The sequence below is a fragment of the Typha latifolia genome, chromosome 15 (genome assembly GCF_019914945.1).
Source record: "Typha latifolia isolate L0001 chromosome 15, TyphaL0001v2, whole genome shotgun sequence".
NCBI classification, from domain to species: Eukaryota; Viridiplantae; Streptophyta; class Magnoliopsida; order Poales; family Typhaceae; genus Typha; species Typha latifolia.
In genome coordinates this window covers 3,235,424-3,255,689 of record NC_133100.1, presented here as the reverse complement: position 1 = coordinate 3,255,689, position 20,266 = coordinate 3,235,424, and the positions used below count along the sequence as shown (strand labels likewise).

The window sequence follows — 20,266 nt, the reverse complement described above, 5'->3', positions numbered from 1 at the left end:
TCGTGGCCTATGTGAGCCCTACTAGATTAAACTTGCCAGATTGTGTAGCTATGTAGTATGGTTATTGTGGATTTAGATATGAATATATTAACATATTTTATTTGATGGTGTCATATTTTATTTTGTGATAGATTATGTGAGCATAGGGGTGTAGCTATGCGTGGCAGCCATCTTATCGTGTGCACTACGCGTGCCATGTTAGCATAGGGGCATGCATGTGCTCATGTCAGGCAGGGGCATTACAGACGGGATGCTTATTTTAAACCGTATATGAATTTCTTAAGCTTACAAACCAAATGCTCACCATCACTAGAGAGAATCCTTCAGGTTGTTTTATGTAAACCTCCTGCTCTAGATCTCCATTAAAAAATATTATTTTCGCATTCATTTGTTGTAACTAAAGATCAAAATAAGCTACTAATGCCAACATAATTTGTAAGGAATCTTTCTTAGATATAGGAGAAAAAGTCTCCGTGTAATTGATTCCTTCTTTCTGAGTGAAATCCTTAGCAATGAGTCTCGCCTTATATCTCAATGTTGCCTAATAAGCTAATTTTAGTCATAAAAATCCATTTACAACCTATGACTTTTGCACCATCAGGCAACTCAACAAGATCCTAGACTCTGTTATTCTTCATGGAACTCATCTCATCTTTCATGGCATTATACCATACGTTGGATTCTTTGCAACTCATGGCTTGTGAAAATACTCATGATCATTTTAGGCTCTAATATTATAGTCAGATTCTTGTAGGTACATTATATAATTACTAGGAATTGCTAACCTCTTAATTCTAGTAGATTTTCTTAATGTCACACTATCATCTTTCTAAGAAGTATAAGGTTCAACTTGTTGTTCAGAAGTTTCATGCATTTCATGAACAACTTGATCTATCAGAATGTTGTCAATAGCTTGAGGAATTTCGATGATTGGTTGTTCAACTCCAGTTTGTATTTGTGAGGTGTTGTGAACAATTAACAATCTATCGCCTGAAGTGGAAGGTTGAGACTTGAAACGATCAATATCAAAAACTATATTCCTAATTTGATTGCTCTCACTCATCAAGTCATATTCAAGAAACTTTGCATATTTTGATTCTACAATCATAGTGCCATGAGATGGACAATAAAGTATATAACCTTTAGACCTTTCAGTTTATCCAACGAAATACCCACTTATGGTCCTTGGGTCTAGCTTTTTCTCTTGTGAATTATATATCCTTACTTTAAACAGACATCCTCAAACATGCATATGTCGCAAACTCAGTTTCCAACCTTTCAATAATTAAAATGGTGTCATTGAGATAGCCTTGCTTGGAACTCAGTTTAATATATACGTTACTGTCTTTAGTGCTTCAGTCCACAAGAATTTAGGAATATTGGAGCTGTTAAGCATACTCAACACCATGTCTAATAATGTTTGGTTTCTTCTTTCTACCATACTATTCTGATCTAATGAACCAGACATGGTTTATTAGGACCATGTGCTTGTCCATCTTTAGTGTATCTACTATAGTACTCTTCACCTTTATTTGATGTCACAATCTTAATTTGCTTTCCATATGTTTCTCTACTTCAGCCTTAAATATCTTGGAGACATCTAATGCTTCATTCTTATTATGAAGCAAGTAGAGAAACATATATTGTGAGTAATCATTAATAAGAACCCAACGAAAGCCACGAATCATCGGAGCACCAAGAGGACCCCCAATCCAATCCTCAGGTTAGCATTTATCTCCCCTTATAATTAATTTGAATATTGCCATGCAAATCATAATTAAATCCTAGCTTAAAATTTTGTTACTTCACCAGAGAAATTTGCCGGCTCGCGACTTCGGGTCAACCACCCATTGGCTTGAGAAGTTTCCCTGCATCAACCCCTTGTCATGGGTACCAAATTTGGGTACCCACGGGGTGCGTGGGAGGCAATGCATGTTGCCTCCCACTGCCAGTTTCTTCGGTCACTAATGGCCACCACCGGTGGTGGTGGCCTCGATTGTTAGCCTCTATCGACTCACCTCTGCACATAAAAGAGGTGGGTACTCGAGATTGAGGGCTTCGAGCCCTTTTGCACCAAGATGGGAACCTCCATGGCCACCGGCCATGGAGTTCCTCACTCCACACTGTTGGCCACTCTGATTGCTAGTTCAATGGCTACCTCAACCCAACTCGACCTTATTGACTTTGGGAGCCAATGGAGCTTGGTCGCCAATGATAGTGATCGCCGATGGTAGCTCCATCTCCCTCTCTCAGTCTTCTTCTCTAGAGGAAGGCTGAGTTGGGTGGGGGTTAGATCAAACAACCACTGGGTCATGTGGGTGGTCTACCAGATGTCTATGGCCTACGGGGTGGGTCGTAGCCCATGGCCATAACCAGTATCCACCCAATCTTTATGGTTTTAGTGATGGACTGGGATCTTAAAAAATGGCCATAGCCCAGCCCACCCAATCTCAGGTGGGTCGTGGCCCACACCTATAGCTAGCCTTTTTTTTGGCCTAGTAAGTTGTGGGTAGGCCTTTAGCCCAGTGCAACATGTGGACCACAGACTAGCCCATTATTAATCTTTTATTTTTCTTTTGTTTATGTTAGCTACCTTTCTAAAAAATTTCCCCAATAATTTTTATTAACATAAATTTAGGATAATGCAGAACTACGTTAGGTAGTTTAAATTTATTAATCCTAACATTTTATTATTAATGCCTTTGAAATTTATAACTAAGGATAATTCTAATTTTATCATCAATGACCAAACAAATTTATACAAAATAAGATATTAATAGGGAAGAATAAATGCAAGATCAAGTCAAACTTATCTGGACCTAGAGAGTTGAACTTAACTTATACAATACGGAAGGTAGTTCTATAAATTTTTTTCTTATGTATTATTTTATTTTCTAAATTATTAGACCTATTATTTTCCGATAAGGATCTCAAGATTCAGGAGGAGCTCGATTGTTGCGAAGAGTTAGTAAGATTTAAGAGATATTTTAGGCGAGTAAGACCTTATGTTAGTCTACAGATAATATAATTGTTGTGATGATAACTTTATTTGTCATTAATGACTACTTTTATGTACATTATTTATTATTAATCTCTTTTTTCATGTTAAACTCCATGCTTAGTTATGACATATATTATTTTGATGATCATGCTGTAATAAGGTAATAGAAGACATGGCACCATATGCACGTATCATTATTAGTCTAGCCCAAACTAGGCAGTGCCCCTCTCACCTACTCAACTTGGGGTTAAAGATATAGTGTATTATATAGTATTATCATACTAGCGTTCTATACCTGAGGTCGTTAGCTGGTGGAGCATTTATGTGATTCCACTGTCTTGTTTGGAGACTACTCTAGGATGATAACAGAAAGATGCTTGAGGGGTAGGCTTATAGCTCAAGTAGTACCCAATGATGTAGGGTTAGGAAGTCCATTGAGCAGTGAGATCTTTTCCGCTATATACGATGATTCTACTATGTGCCATAATTCAGCTACAAGTAATGATTGTGCTTTGTGCAATGATTTTCTAGAGCGGTGATGATATTAATGATGATAGACCTACGGCTAGGGTCCTTAGTCTAATGGCCACAAACAATCAGTCATATACAACGTTGTTAGGTATGAATGAGTAATATTACTGCTAGATGATTGGTCCTCCTTATTATTATGTTTGCTATGTGAATTATGATATCATTAAAATGATTGCTATGTGGATTTTGGCACATTAAGTTATGATGATATTATGCACTTATGTGTGTTATGAGTAAAGGAAAGTCTATTGTAAATTATATTATACACATTTTGTAACAACCTAGAACTTTAAAAAAAAATTGTTATGGGCACGACGTGGCCGGCCACAGTGTTGCCGGCCTCGTGCCCATGCAAAAGGGGAGCTGCCTGGGGGTGTCACGCACCTTCTAGCGTCGTCACAGCCATCTGGCTGCGGCTAGCTGGCCATGGCGGGCCCCAGCGCCGTTGTAGCTGCCGCCAACCCCCCCATCGCCTCTCTCTCTCTCCCTCTAAATCTCTCTTTCTCTATCTCTTTTTCAGTCTCTCTCTCTCTCTCTCTCCCTTCCTCTCTCTCCCTTCCTCTCTCTCTCTCTCTTTCCCCCTACTGACGTCAACCTGGAGTCGCCGTCGCCGCTGCCTCCACTGATGCGGTGAGCCTCCTCCTTCCTCTCCTCTCCTCCCTCTCTCTCTCTCTCTCCTCCACTCGCTTGCACTCTTAGGCTCGGGCTCGCCGGAGCCGAGCCGCCGGGGAGAGGCCGGCCGCGGGCTAGCCACCAAGGGCCGGTGCCCTTCCCACCGGCGCTAAGTCCTCCTCCTCCCTTCCTTTCTTCCTCTCCTCTTCTTCTTCCTTCTTTCTTCTTTCTCTTTATTCTTTTTCTTTCTTTCTTCTTCTTCCATTCTCCTTCTCTCTTAGCTCCTTCTTCTGCTTCTCCAATAGTGCTGGGCTGGGCCCAACACTAATGACATTGTTTTTATTATCTACTTTATTTTATGTTTGTTTATTTATTTAATTAAGTATTACTTTCTTAATTAATGTAGATAAATTATTTAGACATTAATTATTTTAATAATAATATATATTCTTCAACATTTTATAATAATAATATAATTATAGTATTTCAATCGTACCTATAATGTGAATCTAGTTATGTACAAAATAAAAGAAGTGATTTTAAACCAAATAAATATTTATATTCTACTTAAACTAATTCTAATTGGATAAATGACTAACTAATATTACTTGAATATTTTCAGATCCCGAACCCCTTATTAGAGACCTCGTGGACCTTGCTAGCGATAACTGCCACTCAGTTAATTGACGGACGTGAGAGATGCGTGGTTTATGTCTTCTGATCAGACTGTGAGTAGTTTTATCCCCTAGACGCCTTTATCAAATTAGGTCATATTATATATTATGTACATGCATGTTTTGGCCTCCAGCATAATTATATGATTTTATCTAGAGATGATTACAATCGAGCATATTTTATCATGCATTTGATTATGCAGATCTGGAATATAAGTACATTAGTGATATATATAGAGATGATTGGAGATGATTCTACTATTATGATTGTATACCGAGTTGATCTGTAGTATGAGTATGCATATGTCGACGATACAGTTAGAGACTACATTGCATCATTTTCTCTTGATTCCTATTCCACCTAAATTTCTGTTATGCATTGCCTTATTATCATACTGGATATATGTATATGATTTGTCATTTAGAAGGAAAACACAAAATGTGATAAATAGGATAGTTGATAGAAAGCGTGAGGATACCCCAGTGGGCACGAGGGTTAGGGCGTGCCTGGAGATGATTGATCGCTCGACATAGTCGCGATCCTGTTGGCCTTACGTCTGAGGTCGTTAGTCTGCGTGCAAAGCAGACTTTCAGACACATGCCGTTCGCCAGGGCATATGTGGCGAGTTATCCTCACGAGATTTCTATCAACTATGGGGGTGTCCTGTCTAGATCGATATTGATACCCTAGCGGGTGGCGGAATATGCTCTGAGCCTTCGGACATGATGTTGAGACCGAGTACCGGGTGTTGACTGTGCACAGTGGTCTAGTATGATGATATTATACTGAGATGTCGGTGATGATTGTGATGTTGAGAAATGCATATGATTTCATTATCATTTAGTTACCTGATTATCGAGTGATCAATATGCATCATATATGGTTGTATTTGATATCATAGCATGGTCATGGTCGGCATGCATCATTTGTCATATTTGAGAGAGACGGTTATGATGATTTATGACATGGAGATTTATTTATACATTGTCGAGGATTATATATTTTATCAGTTATGACATGATATGTTATCTATTTTTTATTTATGTATTATTGAGAAACATTCATATACTCATTCATGACATGATGCTCTTTCTGATTCATATTATTCAGTACATAATTTACTCTTAGCATCACTGATTCGGGGTAAAGTCTATTCACTGAGACTTTTGCTCATGACTCTCTTTATTTCTTTTCTAACCCTCTCAGATATGTGGTACGTGATAGCGACTTGAGATATCTTGAGAAGATATTTTAGAACGATGATGAGGTAAGCTATAGATGCGAGACGGTATAGATGATAATTTAACCAGATATTGAGTTGTACTAGTATTTGATATTTGTACTCTTTTGTATTAGATGATAATTTGTATAATATAGGTCGAATCATAGTGTACTCTTGTATTAGTTATTTTAGTTGTATCTTGATGGTTTGTTGTGGTCTGTGTGGGTCCTGCTAGATTATGTAGTGGTCTAATATATATTATTGTGGACTGAGATATTCATATATTAACAGGTTTATTTGGTTAATAGTATGATTTATTTGGTGATGGATTATGTCATCATGGATAGGTTAGCAGGTTTTATTTGATGATTTCATGATTATATGAGCGCAGGAGACCATCTGTGCGTGACGAGCCCCGCCCGACCTGTTGCGTGCGCCGCGCGTGCCGTTTGGGTGCATGTGTGTGCACGTGCCTTTGCCGGGCGGGGCGTTACAATAAGAATATTATAGCATGATGTTCGTGTGTTTTGGTTGATGAATTTTAATTACAAATATACAGACTTATTTTTTTTATAATTATTAGGTGATGTTAATAATGTTATAGAAAGATTTTTGATAATGCTATAAGATTAAATTGTGCAATATATGTAGTGGACTTTGTATAGAGGATGTGATAGAATATTAAGTTGAGACTCTTGATGAAATATGAGGTTTAAGTGATTTAATTAGAAATAAGATATGTTAGTTTTTAATCATAGATGTTAAATTGAGATATTATGTGTGCTTTGACATATTAGTTGTTTCAATGATACTAATTGGAGAGATAAGTTGACAGAGTTATTCATAGAGCCTATAGACTTGAAGTTATTAGCTGGTGGAGTATTCATGTGATTACACTATCTTGTTTGGAGACTAGTCTAGGATGATAGTAGAAAGAAGTTTGAGAGGTAGAGTTATAGCTCTAGCGATACCCGATAATATAGGGTTAGGGCGTCCATTGAGTTGTAAGCTCTTTCTCACTATAGGTAATGATTCTATTCTATGCAATAATTCAGCTATAAATAATGATTCTGCTTTATATGATGATTTACTAAAGCAGTGATGATGTTGATAATGATGGGCCTACGACTAGAGTCCTTAGTTTGAAGGCTATAGACAACCAGTCATATGCAACATTCTTATATATATATGGGTAATATTATAGCTAGATGAGTAGTCCTCCTCATTAATATGTTTGCTATGTTGATTATGATATTGTTGACATGTTTGCTATGTAGATTTTGACACATTGAGTTATGATGATATTATGCACTAATGTATCTTATGAGTAAATGAAAGTCTATTACAAATTATATTATACACATTTACATATATATATTGATAATTATTGGCATACATTTCTATTTATCATGAACTACATTGTTTATAAATTATTATTAGATTACACTTGTTGGGCCATGTGTTCACTGCCTTTGTGGTGGAAACATTTTAGAGTTAAATATGAAGGATGTAGATATGAGGAGTAACGGATTTATTTTCTTATTAGTGTTGCTTTTTTTTTTCCTAGTTGGACTTTAGCTCCTACGAAGGGGTTTATGTTTTAAGTTAGTATATAAACATGTATTCTTAAAGACTTGTTGAGGCATGTGATAGTTGTAATTCTGAATTATTTACTTAAGATTTTTATAGTATTTTAGACCTATCTTAAATACTTTGTGAGATTATTATATTGACACGTCATGTGAAAGTCACGTGGATTTTTTCACGCGAAGAACACGTAATTTTTGGAAGTGGGTGTTTACTTTGGCTCTTCTAAGCTCTCATTGTAACAACCCAAACCCCAACAAAAAAAAATTAAATTGGGCACGACGCGACCGGCCACACTATGGCCGGCCTCGTGCCCATGCAAGCTGCATGCACAGCTTGTGTGGTGGGGGCGCCACGCGCCCGCTGTCGCTACCGCAGCCAACGGGCTACGGCCAGCTGGCCGCGGCGGGCCCCGGCGCCGCCACAACCCCCCTCCACCGCCTCCTCTCTCTCTCTCTCTCTCTTTAAATCTCTCTTTCTCTATCTATCTATCTCTTTCGGTCTCTCTCTCACTCCACTCTCTCTCGACTTTCTTTCGCACTCCTCGTTGCCAACATCGGCTCGCCGCCACCTTCTCGAAGCCGCCGCCGCCAGTGAGAAACTCTTCCTCCCTCTCTCTACCTCTCTCTCTCTCTCTCTCTCTCTCTCTCTCTCGCCCGAGCTCGGGCTCATCGGAGCCGAGCCACCAGCGAGAGGCCGGCCGCTGGCTAGCCAGTAGCGGCCGATGCCCTCCCCGCCGGCCCGGGTCCGTAAGCTCCTCCCTCACCTCCTCTCTTTCTTCTCTTCCTCTTCTCTTCTTCTTCTTCTTCTTCTTCTTCTTCTTCTTTCTTCTTTCTTCTTATTTCTTATTTCTTCTTCCTTTCTCCTTTCTTTCCCTCAGCTCCCCTTCTCTCTTCTTCTTCTTCTTCTCCTCTCTTCTTCTTCTTCTTCTTCTTCTTCTTCTTCTTCTTCTTCTTCTCATTCTCCTTCTTCTGCTTTCTTTCTTTTTCTTCTTCCTCCTCTGTTTCTACTCCTTTCTTTTCTGCAGAGCGCTGGGCTCGGCCTAGCACTGTAGTAGGTAGTGCTGGGCCGAGCCCAGCACTAGTGACATTGTTTTATTATCTACTTTATTTTATATTTATTTACTTATTTAATTAGGTATTACTTCCTTAATTATTGTAGATAAATTATTTAGACATTAATTATTTTAATAATAATATATATTCTTTAACATGATGATTATTAATTATAATTAGTATAATTGATGATTAACTAGGTTATAAAATATTATGCATAAATATAGATAATACTTATTTTGATGTAACTATGTATTTATATTTCTTTTAGATTAATAGATAGTGTTGTAAATTATAATGATTAGATTTATGTACTGATATTCATAATATATGCAATTTGAGTAATCTTAACAATTTATTATATATTATTGTGTGTAGAATAAGATACTAGTCTTATTAATTAATTAATTATTTTACATAATTAAGTAAATACTATTTAACTTCTAATTAATCAAAATAGACTAAGAAATATAAATTTATTATAAATAGATCTTATCTATACTTATATCCCATTTATAATTGTTTAGCTTTTACTTTATAATTATATATTTAGAATATTAAATAAAAAGAAACGAACCTTTTTCCGTATATTATAACTAGCATTTTATAATAATACTATGTCATAATATTTGAATCGTACCTATAATGTGAATCTAGTTATGTGCAAAGTAAAAGAAGTGTTTTTAAACCAAATAAATCTTTATATTCTATTTGAACTAATTTTAATTGGATAAACGACTAATTAATATTACTTGAATATTTTCAGATCCCGAACCCCCTTATTTGAGACCCCGTGGACCTTGCTAGCGATGAGTGTCACTCGGTTATCTGACGGACGTGAGAGATGCGTGGTTTCTGTCTTCTGATCAAACTGTGAGTAGTCTTATCCCCTAGACGCCTTTATCAAATTAGGATATATTATATCTTATGTACACGCATGTTTTGGCCTCTAGCATGATTATATGATTTTATCTAGAGATGATTTCAGTCAATCATATTTTATCATGCATTTGATTAGGCTGATATGAGATATGAGTACATTGGTGATATATAGAGATGATTATACTGTTATGGTTTTTATGTCGGGATAATCTCTATCATGAGTATGCATGTGATAGACTAGCAAAAGTATACATGTGTTAGATACATATTTAGAGTCGGCATTGCATCATTTTTCTCTCGGCTTCTTTACCACCTAAATTCCTGAATTGCATGATCTGTTGTCACACTGGATATATGCATATGATTTATCATGTATAGGAAATCATAAAAGTACATGTGTATGTAATGTGATGTGATGGCTGGAATGGTATCTGGTCCGGACTGGTACTAGACATACTCTTAGCGTATGGCAGAGTATGGTGATGGCTGATGGTTGTACTCTTAGCGTATGACAAAGTAGAACTATCATTGATATACCCTTAGCGTATGACATGATATGATTACTTTCTTCTGAGATACCCTTAGCGTATGGCAGGGTATGATTTATCTACAGAGATACCCTTAGCGTATGGCAGGGTATGATTTATCTTTAGAGATACTCTTAGTATATGACAGGGTATGCTCTGAGATTGTGACATAATGTGTATCGAGTTTGGGGCCGAGTATCGTAGTCCAGAATGGTGAATGATATTCAAAGTTGAGATAGTTGATTGTGATAGTGAGAGATATGTGGATTATATCTGGCTCTAACATATACGATTATCTAGTGGTTGGCATGCATCATGCATCATCATTGATGTGACTAGTTTCATTATTGTTATATATAATATGTCATTATATTCGGTGATGTTATATACTAATTTCATCATGTGATATCTTTTTGGTTGAGTGTATAATATGCTCATCATGAGAATTAATTTTATTCATATATATGTCATTGAAGATACATATATATACATGTTCATACATGGCATCATGCTACTTTCTGATTCATATTATCCAGTACGTGATTTACTCTCTGTTTGGCATCACTGATTCGAGGTAAGGTCTATTCACTGAGCCTTTTGCTCATGACTCTTTTTATTTCTTTTCTAACCCTCTCAGATATGTGGTACGTGATAGCGACTTGAGATATCTTGAAAAGATATTTTAGAACGATGATGATGTGAACTATAGATGCGAGACGATATAAATGATAGTTTAACCAGATATTGAGTTGTACTAGTATTTGATATTTGTACTCTTTTGTATTAGACGATGATTTGGATATTACAGGTTGAATCATAGTGTACTCTTGTATTAGTTATTTTAGTTGTATCTTGATGGTTTGTTGTGGCCTGTGTGGGTGGGTCCCAGATTATGTAGTGGTCTAATATATATTATTGTGGATTGAGATATTCATATGTTAACCGGTTTATTTGGTTAATAGTATGATTTATTTGGTGATGGATTATGTGATCATAAATATGTTAGTAGGTTTTATTTGATGATGTCATGATTATATGTGTAGAGGAGAGTATCTGTGTGTGACGGGCCCCGCCCAACTTGTCGCGTGCGCCGTGCGTGCCGTGTGAGCGCGTGGGCATGCACGTGCCCATGCCGGGCGGGGGCGTTACACTCATACATTCTAAATTGATTGTGTGGCTTTTTTGAATTGAGGGAATGAGCTTAGGGACCAGACCCACTATATATAGCCCAGCCCCCATCAAGCTTTATGATTATGAGTTATCATATTGTAAACAAATATTTATCTCTTAAAAAAACTTTTATCTTAATCAATAAGAAAACCTTCATCTCAATCAATAAGAAAACTTTCACTAATCAATGAGAAAACATTCTAACCATCGTGAATGTTTAGTATAAGGAAAATGTTTGGACCATAATAAATTAGGTTAAAAGAAAAAATGGTAACATCCTCCTCGAAGATATTAGGTACCGAATAGCAACTTGAGATATCCTAAAAGGATGAAGCAAAGATGATGTAAGCTAAAAGTGGTATAATATAGAAGTCACTTTATATAGAAATTTAGTTGTACCTTATGAGATATATTTATACTTTATTGTATCAAATGGTAATTTGTATAATATAGATTGAATTATATTTTACTCATGTATTAGTTGTTCTAGTTATATCTTTATAGTTTACTATGGCGTGCGAGTCATATATGATTATCTAGTAATCCAGTATAATTATTGTAGATTTGAATATTAATATATTACTGTATATACTTGGACAATAGTATGATTTATCTTAAGGTTAATTATGTGAGTACAAGCGCATACTTGGGCAAGCACCTGCATGTCGCCCGCGGTGTTACAACTACCTCCGGTAAAAAGTCTACCGACGGAAAGGAGTGCAAGTTGCCCTCACCAATCTTGTGGACCCATCACTTCTAACATCTCTGGGCGATGGGGGGCATTACAGCCTTGTTCAGCCTTTATTTCATATATTGGAACTGGCCTGCTATTTTTTTTACTCAAATGGCGAGACCTTCGCCAAACAATAATATATTTGACTTGGATTCCAAGTTGTCCATTACTCAACATAATTGGCTTTTGATCATGCTATAACCCAATCTAACAAGATCAAATTTGTAGTCATCTGATTTTCTGCAAGGACACATACTAGAGGCTAAGATATTAGAAGTACAATGGGATTCTATAGCACTTCATAATTCATAACTTATAAAATTTAAAATTGAAAAGTAAACGAGTTTCCCTTTCTACAGTTAGCTAAGTTGCAGTATCTTTTACCGTATACACCACAGCACACCACATTTCTTATATCTTTAAACAATAATACAGCATGCTTCAGTATAAACCAGAATTTTGCGGAGTCCAGTTTCTTCTCCATGATCTTCTTGAGACAGTCAACTGACCTTGAAGCATGATGTCTTCCTCTCTTTGATGTTGATATTTCCCATCTTACACCTCAATTGGTATCATGAATCCGAACATCCGTTGGTGATAGATGTAGTGGGCTGTTAATAGAGAAGGAAAGATCATGGAAATGCCTATCCAGAACAATTTTGCTCACCTAGGAGGCCTCTCTAGGGCAACCCAACCAAACTTCCCTTTCCGGAAGTCGGTCAACACACGAAAAGCTGCTTGACTAACATCTCCATTGAACAATTGAAGAGAGAGCTTCTCGAGAAATCTGGAACAAGTCAATTAAAACATCAGCCCTAATCATATAAAAGGAGTAAGACAATGCAGCAAGTAGAACCATACATGCTACCGCATTGACCATCAGCATCTATCTTATAGCGATTGCAGAGAACTTCAGAACCTGTTTGAAACACCAATTTAGAAACTACTGTTACAAGATGATGTGAGCTTTCTGGAAACTAGAAACTTCTTGAGAAATTATGACAAAGGTGCATGTTAAATATGCACAAATAACACCTTTCAAATAAAATATGCATATTCTGCATAACTTTATATCTTGAGCTGTCTTAATACATATAGGTCATGATGAGAAGAATAAAGTTAAATGCATTAAAGTATAAACTCTAGTGGAGACCTCACATCCTAGTTTGCTAACACTATTGGGAAGAGGACTAGGTGGCTAATCTTATCTTTATTGAAAACAGTTCGCAAGTATACACAAAAACATAGAAATTATGATATGCAATTGACACCATCAACATCTATTGAGCCTTTTTATTACATAAAATGTCAACTTAAAGGAGAAGTCTTCCCTGTATGTATGTATGCATGAAATTGTTATACCTACTGCAGGAAGCCTTGTCAACATCTGTACAAGAATTGCAGCCACATCAGTAACATCATATGATCTCTCCCCAATGTCGTCACAAATTGCAAGCTTGATTGCAGCCGTCTGGTCACTGATTCGCATTGGCAAAATGCCAGGGGAGTCCAACAACTCTAGATCCTTCCCAAAACGCACCCATCTATTCAAATAACAAAACTGAATTAACTAATATTTCTTTGTTTTTCATGCATTCAGGTGCTAAAAGTTTGGAAGAGAACCTTCCGGGGGAATTAACTGACATTTAACAAAATTATGATATTTACTTCTACCACTATCCAAAAAAATAAAAAATAAAAAACAAAGAAAAAAATCAGAAAGAAAAAAAAAGTTGAGTGAATAACTTACTTCAGTTCTCTTGTGACACCTGGTCTGGAAGCTGCTGGACACATTCGTCGCTTTAATAAGCGATTAATTAGGGAAGATTTGCCGACATTTGGATATCCAACTATTCCAGCTCGGACCTGTACAATGCAAGAGGAAAATTAACATAAAAGTGAATAGTGTCAAATATAACCTTGAATGTATTTGAACTGTTAAAATTTACATAACAATATGACCGTGAACACACTTCCAAGGTCAGTAACAAAGATTTCTGAGAGTATCATAAGCACGTCATATCATGTTGAGAGATTCTGCCTACTGTTTCAGATGATACAAATCCAACTATTTCATATCTACAGCAGCAAGTCTTAGAACAAACTAGTTTGTTTAGCTTCTTATAAGTCTACTTATGAAAAACTCTTACAACCTCAAAAAACTCAACCATTAAATTCCTCACCAGATTAGTTGACTTAAGAAAGGATGGAAACTTGGTGCAAATCTAATATGAATGCAATATTTTGGAGAACAATCGACCCAAACAAGTAACTAAAGTAAAATATAGTAAGCAATAACCGATAAGAAGTTAATTGATTAAAAGGATCACTACTGGATGGAAGAAGAGAAAACTACTCAGATAAGGCAGTAGCTTCCTCAACTCTCAAATAGGTATGTTGATAGTAGAAAGGCCTAAAATATGGTGTAAGGAAAGACTGTAGAGTTTAGGTTTACTAATAAATGGAATAGTAGTGCTTTTACTTTGAAACCAAATCCTCCTCTTCATGTCCGGGCACCCAAAGATTCTCTTTCACTACTGGAATCTTCTGAACAGCAGCAGTAACCAATGAAAAAGTAGAGATTGAAGAAGGAGAGAGGTTTAGAGAGGAAGTAGAAGAGATTAGAAAAGAATCTTAAGACAGAGTAGGAGAAAGGGAGAGAAAGAGAGAGAGAGAAGAAGAAGAAAAAGAAGACCATAGGGGAGAGTGAGAGATCTCAAATAAATCTTGTTCCAACTTGTCCTTGTTTCTCATGCAATAACCTTTAAATATGTTAACAACTTTGATTCCAGCTGATTCTAATAGGAATTTATTTCCTAATTGGACTCTAATTGATCATCTTACCTAAATTGACTAACCCAATTTAGGTAATAAATCAATGTGGACATTCTCCACATATAAGTTTACCATAACTATCAATTGAGATTCTAATAGAAATTTATTTCTTAATATTATCCTAATTGATTAAGTCTTACCTAAATTGACTAACCTAATTTAGATAATAACTCAATACGGACATCCTCCGCATATAGGCTACCATATCTATCAATTAACTAATTCAATTGATTATTTGAATTAAAAATCAATAATTAGACTAAAATTAGAATCAAGCAATTTTATTTTGGTCAAATTGAAGATTGATGCCCACATCAAAACTTCAGGCTTCAAAGACATCTGCTTACAAGTAAAACAACATATGTTTGAATTATATTTCCCAACTATTAGTACATCCAATCATTCAATAATTATCCATAATATTACCATACCGACATCTTGACCTTCTTCATTGTATTTCTCCAGAATAAACCTACGAAGGCGACTGGACCAACTACTCATGTTGCTAATGGGCCAGCCTGTCAAGCAGCCTGCTGGATGAACCCTTTCATTCAGCCTGCTCTAGTGAATTTGACCAAACAAAACTGAATCAACAATATTCTAAGTTTATTTATATATGAGTTATTTAGATCCATCAATCTTTTGTGCCCTAAAAACCAACCAATGATGTCCTTCAAGGTTGCACTATTTCAGGAAGTCTTAGGGTCATCTTTCACATACAAGTTATAGCTCTAGTATCCAACCGTGTAAGCTAGAAAATGTAAAAGATCACTCCGATACACACAAGGATGGACCCTAGCAGAATTCTCTTCATACCTGACAGTTCTATAGAGTCCAAAAGAGACCATCGCTGCATCATTTTAATGCAGAACTGACTTAGTTGACAGTCAGGTATCTTAAATTCTTTTAGTTGTGCGGCAGATTTTGTTTAATTTCAATTTGTATTTGCTGATTTCTTGCTTCTTCAGTTTTTTCCAAGTACAACTACATGTTAGTTTTTATAGAACTTATCCTGGTATGGCTAACTATTTCTAGATTTAACTAGAAGTCATTAAGTTGCTTCTGGTATTAAATAAAAAAGAGAGTACAAGGAACATAAGATCTGATCAGGAAGAAGAAAACACATTACCGGACGAGGAAGGAGTCCCTTGTCTCTTCGTTTGTCATTCACAACAGTTGCTAATGACTTTGCAAGTCTTCCTAGTTTCATGCTACCCTGAAATTGCACCAGAGGAATGAGGTAATCATGATTCACAAACAAACTAACATTATTTCTACAGGATCTTGCTAGTACCATTCCAAGTTGCCCATTAGCAAAAACAACTTTAGTTCCCTGCTTTGCAAAGAAAGTAGCCCATAAATTTCTGTCAGCACTGGACACCATATCTTCTCTATTAAGAACCAGAATTCTTCTCCGATTGCCAAGCCAGGAATCCATCTATTAATGCAAAACACAATTGACTATGTTTAGTAGGCGATAAATTCAGTATCTATCATGTCCAAGAAATAGAACATCACCTGCGGATGGCTTGTAGCCAAGGGTATCCTGGCATCACGAACCTCTATCACAACATCCATTAACTTTAGTTGCTCTTTCAACTGTTTTTCTGTTTTTGCAATATGACCAGGGTACCACTGCAAGGTGCCAATTCTAGAAATCAGTCGGAGGTACGAGTATTTACAGCAAAGTTTTTACAGTAACATCCAGTTCCGGTTAAAATATTAATTCTAGTAAGCACACCTTATCTGTACCTGCACAGGACGCAGTGGCCGTGTCCAGTAATGTAAATCAGCATCTAGATTTTCCCAATCACTTTCTTCCTGGAACCCCTTGCGTGCGTATATAGGCAGGTTGGTCCTCTCTTTCTCAGACCAACCTAGCAATGTTCCACCAGAAATCTGAGCATACAGCATACACCATGAACATATAACATCCACCAGAAGTATAATGAAGCAGCCATTTCAATTATAATACAATGCCAAACCAAGATAAAAGAAGTAACATGACAAGAATTTCTAGTTATACTGAAAAAAGGAGGAATTTTTTATGCATGCTGGGCCAGTGAGTCAATGACTGAGGAGCTGTGAAAATTTCCAACCCTAGAGTCCAATTATGAACTAATTAAACATGCTGCATGCCTACATTAATAAGAACTGAAGGTTTCAACTCAATTAGGTCAAATGGCCGAAGCGGCCAAAGCATGGGAACTGAAAAATCCTACAAAGCAAGGTTCGGGTTACTGACCGCATTAGGAAAAGAAAATACCTGGGAGGCACCACTGCGAGAAGAATAGGCTTGCTCTTGAAGCACTGATTTGGGGAGAATGATGGAAATGGATGACAGAGAAAGACTAAATAAGAAGAAATTAGATCGGATACAGATCAATTAGTGTTCAACCCATATTTGGATCCATATTTTTTTGTCCGGATTTGAGTTTGTATATGAATATTGGATGAATAGTAAACTTAAAACTGTATCCTAACTAAATCAAATACTAATATGATCTTAAATGGATACTTATATGGATCGCATCTTAAATGAAAGATACAAATTGGATATGGATTGGATCTTGACTGGATACAAACAACATAAGCTCTCAAATGCTTTTCATTTGATTTTATTTTTACATTATTGACATTTTAATGAAGTATCGCGCCAAAAAACTTTACATTTATCACAAGTTAAAAGACCCAACCTTTGATGAAGGAAAAAAAAGAAAAAAACTGAAAGGCCCATATAGTCAATAAGTTTAAACTACAAATGGAGAAACTATCCAAAATATTTAATTTCCACCATACTAAAAGAACTGAGCAACTAAAGAATGCAGGTTGCATAGTGAAGGCAGAATTCAGGCGGAACCATTTGTCTTCATCGCATCATTAGAATATAGAGAGTGTATTACGATTTTATTAATAGTGCTAGCGCCACTCTACCTATCTTTCAACAAGAAAAAAAATCAAGTTCATTATTTTCTTTGTCTGAGCTCAAAGCAAAGCTGAAATCGATTGCCATAACATCAAGTATGAAACATCCAATAAGTGATCTTGAGTCCATTATTTTCAAGCAACAACTAACAATACTTAAGGCAAAAGAAGGTAATTAGATGGTGGAGGAGAAGAAAGACCTGATAGACTCTTTCTTGGTCCTGGGGCGAGGCCTCAACGCTGCGGTCAAAGGGCGCCTCCCTGCTATTTCCTCTCTCCTTGATAAAGGATGGGGAGGAGACCCGGGTCCTCCACTTCGTGGCTACATCAGAAGGGGGAGCAGAGATTAAGCGTCTCTGCTCTGTATTTCTTGTTGATGGGATATGGAAGGGGGTCTTCCTTGACGCTACGAGAGGCAGGGCTCTCTGGGATTGGCAAATGGCGGGGAGGGAAGAAGAGGAAGCCAACTCCATGGGTGGTGATGCGGTGAGGGAAGGAGGAAGAAGGTTGGTTTGAAGTGTCGTCGAATGCTCGAGACAGCGTCCAGAGGGTGAAGACTGAAGTGGTCGGAGGTCAGAAAACGTGTCCGGCCTCGGCGGCAACCGGCGGGTGAAGATGAAGTGGTCGGAGGCAGCGTCCGGCTGGTGAAAAGACTGGCGAGGTCGGGCCGTCGGAGAGAGTGAGGATGCCGGCAGCCTAATCCGTTACGCGAAGAAGAAAAAGGGCCTTTACCGAGTTACATAATAACTGTTGGATATGTGTCGAAAGTGAAAGGATAGCCTGCCTAATCCGTTACGTGATGAATCCGATCGGGTTAGAGTCGGAACCGGCTTTTATGGAAGTATATATATATATAATTTTTTTTTTGATAAAAGTCCGGAAACATTCCATTAAGAAGACGAGTTACATATGGCTAGCGTCTTCCCTAACTTCACACTCGTTTAAGCTTCCACGGCTAGCGAGATCTTGCCTAGAGTTTACCATGAGGCGCCGTAGCTCTAAATACCGCTCTATTCCCAGCCTTCCAGATTGCCTAAACAGTGGTGAGCATATGCCAACTGGTTGTTGGAGAGAGAGGCACTCGCAGAGACGATCTAGTCCTTTAGATCCCCAGCATAAGCGTTGAATTGTGGACCTAGCTTCGTAGCAAACCATACCACATGGGCAAAAGAACATTTTAATAGAAGGTGGGCAAAACCATACTATACCACTTGACTCGACTTGATTTGATTTAACTAACCCATATGGTCCAATCATAACAATTCACCATATTTTCGACACCTTGTCCTCAAGGTGACTAGTCTCTCACGTCCTTGTATTCGTACAACTTGTCATGCCAATCAGTGAATTCATGTTCATCTTCTTTGAGTCTGCCTAGGAACATGATGCAGGCTAGATGGCGCTTGCATTTATGACCGAGGGTAAATCGGTCATCACAGTAAAAACACAAGCCTTTTCTTCGGTGCTCTTCCAAATCATTGGGTACAAAGCGGCACGAGATCATCTGTCAGTTAGGTTAAGCCATCGGTGCAGGTTGAGTCGGGGTAGATGCCGTCTTTAGTGAGCCGTGGACTTGGGGCCTCTTTCATTTCTCCTCCTTGCGAATCTAGTTCAATTGATCCAACTTGGACATAATTAGAACAACTAAGGAGAAGGTCTCATCAGAAATAGTGCGCCTCAAAGCCTTGACCTTAGCCGGAATGTCAGGCCTGAGCCCACTAATGAAGGTATTCCTCAGGGCCGAGTCAGACCAGTTAATGACCTGGTTGCAGATCCACTCAAACTCCTCCTGGTAAGCTAAATTGTTGTTGATTGAATCAGCTTAGTCAACATGGCATGAAAGTCCTTGTATTGGATTGGATCGAACCGAGCATAAATCGCATCCGCAAAGTCTTACGAAGACTCAAATAGTCGAGTCTGCTCAGCTGACTAGTACCATCTAATCGCCATGCCCTCCAAGTGAATGAGGCTAGCTAGACCTTCTGGTGGTCGAGTGTGCCATGGTATGTGAAAAACTGCTCTCCTAGATAGGTCCAGTATAGCGGGTCTCCTTTAGAAAATTTTGGGAAATCAAGCTTGACGGTTCGAGCTTGGGTCCCAAAATATGGCCTGTCATCGTGGCCCAAGTGCCCTTGTGGTCGAGGTTGGTCACATGGGATATGGGCCCATGGGTCCGGCTTATGTCACCCGCGGGCTACATGCGGATTCAGCTAAATCTGATGGCACGAGCCCACCGAGTCATTCTACCATTCATCCTCGGGCTCGTACTCATGCTGAGGGTCATGTTCATGGATTCCAAACTAGTTTGCATGATGTGGTCGAACTGGTTCGCAAAAATTTGGCCTACCTCAGAAATTGTGCACTTCATCAACTTCATGCAAATAACCTAACCCTAACCCTAGGGCTGAATTTGGAATTCGGCCTAGGGGCACCGCCACAAGGTTGCATGGGGGTGAAAAACCCCTAGACACAAGTATGTATCTAAATACTAGGCAATGATATCACTCGTTC

The 20,266-nt window shown here is 37.8% G+C and overlaps 1 protein-coding gene across 2 annotated transcripts; it reads right to left on the bottom strand.

The window, feature by feature from the left end:
* Positions 1-12,265: 12,265 nt before the first annotated feature.
* LOC140802308 (DAR GTPase 3, chloroplastic) lies at positions 12,266-18,727 on the bottom strand. 2 transcript variants are annotated; one of them, XM_073157791.1, is made up of 9 exons: positions 17,956-18,727; positions 16,583-16,729; positions 16,349-16,465; positions 16,125-16,268; positions 15,960-16,046; positions 13,746-13,861; positions 13,358-13,539; positions 12,857-12,914; positions 12,266-12,782 (listed from the first exon to the last, which is right to left on the bottom strand). In XM_073157791.1, the coding sequence occupies exons 1-9, from the start codon at positions 18,226-18,228 to the stop codon at positions 12,659-12,661; spliced, it is 1,248 nt and encodes a 415-aa protein (XP_073013892.1). In that variant the 5' UTR covers positions 18,229-18,727; the 3' UTR covers positions 12,266-12,658. The 2 variants fall into 2 exon arrangements, with proteins under 2 accessions (XP_073013892.1, XP_073013891.1); XM_073157790.1 differs by having other exon boundaries at positions 15,960-16,268; positions 17,956-18,494.
* Between the last annotated feature and the right edge of the window lie 1,539 nt (positions 18,728-20,266).